At 56.0% G+C, this 9,606-nt stretch overlaps 1 protein-coding gene across 1 annotated transcript in view; it reads right to left on the bottom strand.

The window, feature by feature from the left end:
- Positions 1–397: 397 nt before the first annotated feature.
- Positions 398–9,606, bottom strand: part of CORO2A (coronin 2A) — a 43,949-nt gene continuing 34,740 nt past the window's right edge. Inside the window, exons 3-12 of the mRNA XM_036261470.1 lie at positions 9,224–9,340; positions 8,448–8,597; positions 7,018–7,197; positions 6,301–6,417; positions 5,530–5,634; positions 4,669–4,765; positions 3,783–3,895; positions 3,347–3,437; positions 1,945–2,219; positions 398–890 (exon numbers count right to left, since the gene is read on the bottom strand). Of these exons, the coding sequence (XP_036117363.1) occupies positions 759–890; positions 1,945–2,219; positions 3,347–3,437; positions 3,783–3,895; positions 4,669–4,765; positions 5,530–5,634; positions 6,301–6,417; positions 7,018–7,197; positions 8,448–8,597; positions 9,224–9,340 (1,377 nt within the window). The 3' untranslated portion in view covers positions 398–758. The remainder of the gene's footprint in view (positions 891–1,944; positions 2,220–3,346; positions 3,438–3,782; positions 3,896–4,668; positions 4,766–5,529; positions 5,635–6,300; positions 6,418–7,017; positions 7,198–8,447; positions 8,598–9,223; positions 9,341–9,606) is intronic.

Genomic DNA, 9,606 nt, shown 5'->3' with positions numbered 1-9,606 from the left:
CTCTCCTTGTTCAGATGGAGAAATTGAGACCAGAGAGGAAATGACTTGAGGTCACGTCAAGTCAAGGGTGCAGCTGAGGCTAGAACCAGTGGGTTCCTGCGCTGTGAGCTGAGAACTATATCAGACCAGAAACAGCCGACAGACAGACCCAGGAGACCAGAAGCTCAGCCCAGCCCTGCCACAAACACTCCAGGGGAAACGCCATTAACTGTCTCTCTCTCTGGGCCTCAGTTTCCCCGCCTGTAAAATGAGGAAGTTGGGCCCATCACTGGTTTTCAAACTTCTAATTTTTTTTTGAGTAGCAGAATTACGTATTCCATTGAAGCCAATGTATAAAACAGAAAGGAGAGCTGTCTGGTTAGAAAGAGGGGACGGGGTACAGCCCTCCTCCTTAGCCTGCCCCATTCTGTAGCTCACAGTTTGAAAATCACAGGCAGGTTCACCTCCTAGGTCCTTCTAGCTCTAACTTTCTATAGAGTTCTTTGCCTTGGGAAGTGATAGCTTATCATGGACCCTTACAAACAGAATTAAACAGAAGGCAAGGTATCATCTAAAAAGAGTCCATTCAGACACCGTTGTTTTGAGAAGGCAAATAGAAAAACGGCACCATGTCCCACCGGAATCTTTCGGCGACCGAGTTTCATTTTCTGGTAAAAAATATAGATAGTGGTTGTTCTTGGGGGACTTGTAGTTTGGTTCTGGACCTCCCCATGGAGCCAAGTGGTGTCCCTGAGGGCGAGGAGGGCAGAGGCATCTTCTCAGAACCACTCTGAGCTCATCCGCAAGTTTTTGATCTCCAGTTCCAACTGTTTGGCCTGGACCTCGCGCTGGGTCACCAGCTCCCGGAGTCTTCGGATCTCCTCCTGCTGCCGATAGAACATCTGTAGCAGCTGGGAGAGCACAGAATAGAGGACCAGGTCATGTTGGTGTGCTGGGATTTGAGGGGGCAGGACACCAGCAGAAAGAATAAAACATTGTTCCTTTTGGACTCAGAAAGGTGGAGGTGATTACATGAACATGGCGGAGGCCTAAGCGGGCAGCCATTGCATAGATCTTTTTAAAATAACCTTGTTTTCTTCACCTAATCAATGAAATTTAAAAAGACTTGATGTTTCAGACATTTTTTTGCCTCCTTTGATTCTCCTATGGTATGGAAGAAAGGATATTTCCTGATGTCTGAAGATCGTGGCGTTCTCACCACCACTAAACTGTGTGACTTCAGGCAAGTTACTTACCCTCTCTGAGCTTTAATTTGCTCCTCTGGGAAACGGGGGACAAGGGGTGGTCAGAAAACTAAATTCCAAATTATCACAACTGCTGCTGCTATACAGAATGGTGCTAGGTGCTGGGTGCTCCCCCTAAGAAAGGGTCCTCGTTATTCCCCTGGATGCTCACAACAGTCCAGTGAGGGTCATGGTATTGGTACCCCCACTTTACTGGTATGGAAACTGAAGCTAAGAGAGACTCGGGCCCTGGGGCCAGTGTCCTACAGTTAGTGCTCAGTAGAGCCAGGATTAGAATCCATCTGAGAGATGCCAACCTTGAGTTTTTAGCCCCTACCTACTGAAGCCCAGGGCTACTGAGAGAATTCACACAGGTGATGTATCGGAGTGCCCACCATGGGACCTGGCACACAGGAGGCACTTAACAAATGTTGGCTCTGAGAGCACAAAACTCCTACAGTGTCTGCACTGGAAGGGATTTTAACACCCACCCAGTCAAACCCTCTTCATTTTGCAGACGGTTCTCCACCATCTGTATGTAAGCCCACCATCCGGGCACACAGACGGTGCTTATCGCCTGTCTGGTGAATGAATTAGCAAAGTGAATTAAGTAGCTAGGCCAGGCCACACAGCTGGTCGTTCTTCTCATCCCTCATTTCTCTACCCTCTTGCCCACCCCCACCCCCCACCCCAGGCAGGCATACCCCACCCTCATTCACACCTCGTTCTCCGTCTTTGGTGGGGGACATTCGAAGATGTCAAAGCCGTTGGTGAGCCAGGTTTTCTTCTCCTCCAGCCTGTGTTCTGCTGCCCACCTTGGCGCCTTCTCCTCGAGCAGAGAGTAGGGCCCCTCGCCATCTTCTGCAACCACCTTTCCTGTCTGGTCCCAGAGGTGGGGCGAGGTGGGGGCCATGGGGTTGGAGAGAGGTCTTTCTGGGGGCAGAGGCCGAGGGCTCAGCAGCTCGGAGCCAGGCCTAAGGGACACCAGCAGAGGCTCTGGGAGGGAGGCAGAAGGCTGTGTGAGGACTGAGTGCCCATAAGCACATGGGCATGGGGGGCACTGGCACAAGCAGGCGTGCAGAGACAGACAGACACAAAAGCTGTGGGAGATCTGGCCAGTGCAGAAGGCACAACCCACAGACCAGGGCAGTCAGAGTGCACATCGGAGCCCCTCGCACGTGTCCATCTAAAGCAGCGGTTCTCAACCTGCGGGTTGCGACCCCTTTGGGAGTCGAACGACCCTTTCACGGGGGTCGCCTAAGACCATCGGAAAACACATATTTCCGATGGCGAATCATAACAGTAGTAAAATTACAGTTATGAAGTAGCAACGAAAATAATTTTATGGTTGGGGGTCACCACAACGTGAGGAACTGTACTGAAGGGCCGCGGCATCAGGGAGGCTGAGGACACTGCTCTGGAGAAAGCCAGGCTTGCGGGAGCAGCATGGTGCGTGCCCTGGTGCTGCCCAGACCCCAGGCTCCTCAAGTGAAGCCTTGCCCTCGCTTTGCAGGGACAATCCCACCACAGTGCGCTCTGCGTCGGCCGGTTTATGAATTCTCCCAACACCCCTGGGAAGCAGGGGAGGCAGGCATCACGGAGAAGGATGAGGAAACTGAGGCCCAGAGAGGAGTGTCTAAAGGTATGGCTTTTGGGGTAGAAGGGGAGGAGGAGCCCAGCTGAGGCAGCAGCTGGGGTGTGGGAGGGGGGAGCACCCACTGCCTTCCATGGGCTGGCCCTTATGTTGACAGGACAGGAAGGGTGAGTCAGGGCACAGGGCCTGGGTGGGGGCTGCTGCCTAGACAGTCTCTGGAGTAATTGTGGGGGTGGGAGGAAGGGCAAGGGTGTTCAGCTGAGACTGTCCAGTCACTCTGCACGGCCCGGAGCTTAAAGTAGTTTTCCGTGGAGCAAACCCCTTGACTTGGAGGGAGTGTTCTGAGCCACTTAGGACAAGTCCCTCTGCCTGGATCCCATGTGACCGTACCAGCCACTGGGGACCGACTATCAAGGACCAGTGTTCAGGGTTTCAGGAGAATACAAACACAGTCCAAACGCCTCTCAGCTGCCTGGTCAGGACATGCCACCCCCCACATTCACCTGCGCCGCTTCTCTGCCTTCCTCACCTTTATTCATCCCGCTGAGCCACTCCCTGGCCGTCAGAGAGGGCTGTGCCCCTGCTGTGGGTGGGTAGATGTCCTCTTGGTAGGATTCCGACTGCAGGAGAGGTCAGGACAGTGAAAGCTGGGGTGGTGGGGAGGCTGCCCAGGGGGGCCCTCAGGGAGCTGGGGGTCCAGGCCCTCCCCAAACCCTGTGACTTGAGAAAATCAAGGCTCAGAGAGCAAAGGGTCGTGCCCAAGGTCACACAGCGACTCAAGAACAGAGGTTAGACAAGACTCCTAGCTCCCGGTGACGCTTCCCTGACCACGGGACAGGCTTTCCCTCGAGGGAGGTGGCCATCGGCCTGCCTGTCGCTGCCTCAGGAGCATAGGCTCCAGGGTTAGTTTTCTCCAGGAAGGGTTCCCCGCCTCCCTCGCAGACACCCACCCCCACTACTCTTACCCGCCGGGGTACAATCATGGATACAGGCTCGATGAGGCTTTTGGTTGTAATCAGCTTGTAGAAGCGGAAGATCTCACAGGTGGACACGTCGAGACCTCTCTTTGGCATAACACCTATAGGAAGATGGTTAACAAGGGCCCAGCGGTTCCAGCTGGGCTGGGGCAGGCCCCCAGTGCAAGTGGCCAAGCCAGGCTGCGTGCCTGGATGTGCACAGGACCACCCGCCCCCACCCTGCTTCCCCTCAGCAAACAGTTCCTGAGCAAACACCTCCGCTGGGCCAGGCCCTGTGCTGGGAAATGGGGTTGAAATCATCCGACCCGATCCTCATCTTCAAGGATTTAAATGACTTTAGCTCAACTTTTGCAGGACGTATGCTCTGCTCCAGGTCCCTCATCACCATCCCCGCAGCTGGTGACCCAGATGCTCTTAACAGAACCTGCCCAGCTTTCCTGTGCTTACTGCTAGCGTGGTGTATCCCCTCTCCCGTTGCTTGTCATGGAGCTGTCTTTACGTTTAAGTGGGTTTCTTGTAGACAACACATAGTTGCATCTTGTTTTGTGTTTTATCCTCAAACACACTGAGAAAGCAAGGGCTCTCTTAGTTCAGCCTCTCCCATGTCTGTGCTCCAGTTTAACTGCCTAACCTTGGCCTAGAACACCTTCCTTCGCTCCCCATGCTGTGCTCTGCCTCCTCTGTCCGTTCCCCAGACACTGCTCCTCCAGGAAGCTTCCCAGAGGACCTTCTGCACACCTAACTAGGGCTCCCATCGGGTCAGACTGCTCACCCACCGTCTCCCCTCCCGAATGTGGGCCCTCCTGGGTGGGGCCTGAATCTGACTCAGCCCTGTCTCCCCAGGTCCCCAGTGGCCCCAGTGGCCCAGACTCACCGATCCCCTTCTGTGGGTAATAGGAGCGGTACTCGGTCAGGTAGTTCAGGTGAGGTTTGTCGGCGCTCACCTCATAGTAGCGAATGTTCCCGTCTCCCTGAGGAGGAGGAGGGTATGTTCAGAGCTGGTTCCCATCAGCCCCCAACCTGGCCGTCCACTGCCTTGCAGCAGAAACCTGGCATTCATAGTAGGGAAAGAGTTGGCAAAGCCACCTCACACAAGGGAACACCAGGGAACTGTCACCAAAGCAGGGGGGTCCTCATTTTAACATTCAGTCCCCCCAACCATGTCCCAAAACCCACCCAGGTGCCTCCAAGGCAGAAGTTCTGGGGGCACAGGCCAGAACCCCAGCCCCGTCCAAGAGCTGCCTGCAAAGGTCCGAGTGGCGTGTCCTGAGACCAGCCCCTGGGCCTTACCTGAGGGGCATTTCTGGTTGTCACTGTCATAATGCCTGGGTGGGGCGGGGCGGGGCGGGGGAACGTTGCTGTTGCCATGGGTGGGTGGATCAGGACAGCACATCCAGATGACACCCCCACCCAATGAAGGCCGCTCTGCCAAACCTGAAGGTGCCCCCGATGAGACACACCTCCTCATCGGGACCCAGAGTCGGGGAGGGACAAGCCCTGTCAGGGTGTCTAGCTAAAGCCCTGGGCCCAGGTGCTCTGGGAACCAGGAGGTGGGAGGAAGGGACTGGGCTCTGCACAGGGGGAGAGTGTTGGCGACTCCTGCCTATCGCTGCCCCTGCCTTGCACCCCAGGGGCCCCAGGCTGCTGTCTGGCCACCAGTTGGGCCAGGCTTAGGGTAGTTCTGCCTCCCACCTCAGGATTCCCTGAGACCACCTCCCTCCCGTGCCAGACTGACCTTCCCCACCACGTAGAGCATGTTGGTGTCCGCGTCATAGAAGGGAAACAGCACGCCTGAGGAGCCATCCAGGTCCTCCTCTGTGAGAGGCACGGAAAGATTGTCCTGCAAGGGGAGGGAGACCAGGCAGGCCTGCAGGTCACTCGTGGGGGTGCTCACTGGTGCTCTCTGAGCTAGGAATCCGTCATGGGGCTGTGGATGTGTGGATGTGTGTGCACAGATGTGCGAGAGAGGTCGAGAGACTGTGTGTGTGTGTGTGTGTGTGAGAGAGAGAGAGAGAGAGAGAGAGCGCCCACCACCTTTTATTTTGCCAGCATTTTGCCCTTAACAAAGCACTTCACACAAACCTGATCTCACGGGAGCCCTCCCATCGCCTGTTTTGTTATTTATTCAAATAGATGAAGAAGGAGATTCAGAGAAAAGGAATCAGTTCAGTCTTTGAAACTCCGGCCAAGTGCTCCTTCAGATCAGTGCTGCCTGGCCCCCACCCACCCCACCCCTGCCTTGGACAGGCAGCTCCTCCTGCCATAGGAGGCCTGCTCCGCCCTCCCACCCAGGCCTGGTCTAGATGCAGCCGTGCCCCCCCCCCTCCTGTCCTGACTAGTCTCCCTCTTTGAACGACAAGATGCGAGGCTTGTGCCATCAGGCTGTTGGCATCTTCCTGTTATTCGTCAATAAATTCAACCAATGACTGACTGACTGAATGAATGAAGCCAGAACTAGGCTCAGGAGTGAAGGTGAGGGGTGTGGGCGGCACTGCGTGGGACTCACCTGGTCCCACAGGGCCATCTGCCGGTTGTTCCATCGGGACGTGCCCGTGGACAGCAGCTTCTTCAGGTTCCCCAGAAACAGCACTTTGTTGGCCCGGTGCCCCTTGTAGCTGGCTTCCTGGAGGGACAGGGGTGGTCAGGGACGCCCTTGCCTTTGCTCATGCTGCTGCTCCCCCTGGAGGGCCTTCCTTTCGCACCCCAACTCTGCCTGGAGGGTCCTTCCAGAGTTATCTTCCGAACCACAGAAGGCAAACGTTTGCCCAGTTCCGTGCTCTTATTGAATGCTTATTGAGTACCCACCATAGGCAGAGCACGGCTGGGTTACCTCACGTCATCAGCCCCCGGAGAGGAAAGACTCGTCTCCATTGCTGCAGACGAGGGAACAGAGGCTCGGCCACCTGAAAGTGCTGGACAAGGTCTACCGCGGTCAGCAGGGTGCCCTGAGGTCTCCGGCCCCGCGTTATGCCCCTGACAGAGCTGAGGCACCCTGACAAGCTTTGGTGTTGGACCAGGTTCCAACCCCATTTTCACTGTGGGCATGTCGCCTAACCTCTCTCCAGCCTCAGTTTTCTCATCTGAAAAATGGTGATGACGTGGGTGGGCTTGGCAAGAACTTACATTTCTGTAATGAACAGCTTACTGCCCTGTTTTCAGAAACCTCCACCATCTCCACTCCGCGCTGCTCTGACCCCAAGTCAGACTCGAGCCTCACACTGACCTGGAGGATGGTCCCTGCTCGGGGGTCAAGAACCCGAATCTTGCGGTCTTTACAGGTGGTGGCCAGCAGGCTGCCATTGGTGTTGAAGGACATAGAGAGGATCACATCTTGGTGACAGTCAATTGTCTTCACAGGGCTCATGATTACAGACTCCTTTGTATCCAGGTTCCAGACCATCACCTGCACGGCAGAGAGCCGGCTCTGAGCAGCGGCCGCCCCGCCCCCGGCCCCACAGTCACACGCCAGCCAGGCTGTCGTGAAACACGGTATCCCCGGGAGGGAAGCCACAGATGGCAGTCTGGCCAGGAGGCCTCAGGTGGGAGGATGGGTCTGCCTGCTGACGTTGCCGTGGTAGGAGGGGAAAGCTGAGAGTCAGGCTGTCTGGCTGTGAAAAAAACACCATCTGCCTTGGAGCACCGAAACATTGATGCTGCGAGGACCCTGGGGGACCAGCTCATCCGGGGGCTCCAAACAGCACTTTGCACCTCACATGCACAGACAGGACCTCCACGTTTCGTTGCACAGGCTGTGCCCTGCAGAGCTCCAGGCCAGCCATTCCCATACCCATGATGTGAACAGTGCCCCCTGGAGTTGTGTACTGAACAACCTACACAACCCCAGGCAGTAGCCCTGCAGACACAGCCTGCATGCTAAAGAGCACTTCTAATCAGAGGAGGGAAGAGGCCCCCCACTCCCATTTTACCCATCACAGAGGCCCCTGAGGTGCCTCAGGAAAGCCCTAGAGAACCGCAAAGGGAAGAGTTTAAAAGCCGCAGCTGCGGTGGTACCCCATTCATGTACAGATTGAGAAACTGAGGCCCAGAGAAGACAAGGGACTTTCCTGGGTCGCACTGCAAATCCGAGGTGAGTCAGGACAGAATTTCAATACTCATCTCTGGTCAATGCCAGCTCCTGCTTGGGCTGGAGGACCTTGGCAACGCCGCCGTCCCTCTGAGGTGCCCTGAGTTTTCCCAATCCCCAGGGCCCACACCACCTCCTCCAGGCAGACTAATGGGTTGAACAATGTCCTCCCCAAACTCATGTCTACCTGGAACCTCAGAATGTGACCTTATTTGGACATAGGGTCTTTGCTTATGTAAGTAGTTGCAATGAGGTCATACTGGATTTGAGTGGGCCCTAAATCCAATGACTGGTGTCCTTGGAAGAGGAGGAGGGGACAGACACACAGAAGACAAGGCCAGGTGACAAAAAGGCAGATTGCAGTGATGCAGCCACAGCCAAGGAGCCACTAGAAGCTGGAGGAGTCAGCAGAATTCTTCCCTAGAGCCTTTGGAGGAAGTATGGCCCCTCTAACACGTTAATTTAGGGTTTCTAGTCTTCAGAACTGTGGGAGAATACATTTCTGTTGCCTCGAGCCACTCAGCTTGGTCACTGTTAGGGCAGCGCCGGGGGCGGACATGCAGACCCACCTTGTAGTCGTAGCCCGCGCTGAGCAGGATATTGGCCGCCGTGGGGTGCCACTCCACCAGGCCCACTCTGCGCGAGTGACACACCAGCTCCTTCCTGTAGGCTGTCAGGTTCCTTGACAGCAGCTGCTTGGGGATGTCCCAGATCTTAATCTGCCAGGGGATACATGGCCCAGGGGAGTGTTAGCCAGGGTCACCTTGCCACCCCAAGAGCTGGCAGTGCCCAGCAAAAGGGACAGGGAGTTCTCTCCAGTGCCCAGCAGACGGGACGGGGAGTTCTCTCTGTATCCACCTTTCCCTCAGTGGAGGGGCAGCTGGGGCACCTCAGAGGGACGGCGGCTTTGCCAAGGTCCTCCAGCCCAAGCAGGAGCTGGCATTGACCAGAGATGAGTCCAGGCCTCCCAGTCTGCCCCCTGGTAATCTTTGCCACCCCGATGACCTGAGGCAGTGGGTGGGTAGGTGGGCAAATCTGCCTTCCAGCAGGGACTATCTTCCCAAGTACCATGGCCTCCCCTGTTCCATTGTCTCAAAGGCCCAGGGTGGAGCCTTGAATGCCGGAGGATTTTATAGTTGGGGGAACTGAGGCCCATAGAGAGGGGGGGTCATGCCCCAAGTTCCACAGAGGCCAGAATCTAGGTTACCCCCTCCCCAGGCAGTGGCCTCACCTCACGAAGGATGAAGGAGTCAGGAGCGTCAGGGCTGATGCGAACACCGGTCCATCGCCCTCTGCCCCAGCCCCACTCCTCCGGGTCAAGGGAACAGCCCATGCCGACACTCACCGTGGCATCTTCAGAAGCAGAGGCGATTTCAAAGTCGTCAAAGGGGTTCCACTTGATGTCTAAGACATTCCCTCTGTGCCCGCAGACCTTTGGGTAGTGGGGGTCCAACTTTCCGGTCTGCAAAAACAATGCCCAGGACGATTGGGGAGGAGAGGCAGCTAATTCCACTTTAGCCTCTGACGGTCACTCGGTCAGTCAGCAATCACCAGGTAGACAGGGAAACATAAGGGGCAGACCTGGGTGTGAATCTAGAACGTCCCCCTGTTCCCTGTGTGGCCCTGGGGAAGTCACAGCACTGCTCTGAACCTCAGTGTATTCCTCAGGAAGATGAGAGGAATGAGGGGTGTTTCACAGGGGTGGTGTGAGGATCACAGGAGACAAGG

Source organism: Molossus molossus, unplaced genomic scaffold (genome assembly GCF_014108415.1).
Source record: "Molossus molossus isolate mMolMol1 unplaced genomic scaffold, mMolMol1.p scaffold_m16_p_14, whole genome shotgun sequence".
In the NCBI taxonomy this organism is placed as follows: domain Eukaryota; kingdom Metazoa; phylum Chordata; class Mammalia; order Chiroptera; family Molossidae; genus Molossus; species Molossus molossus.
The sequence above is the reverse complement of the archived record's forward strand: the minus strand, read 5'-3'. Positions and strand labels throughout refer to the sequence as shown.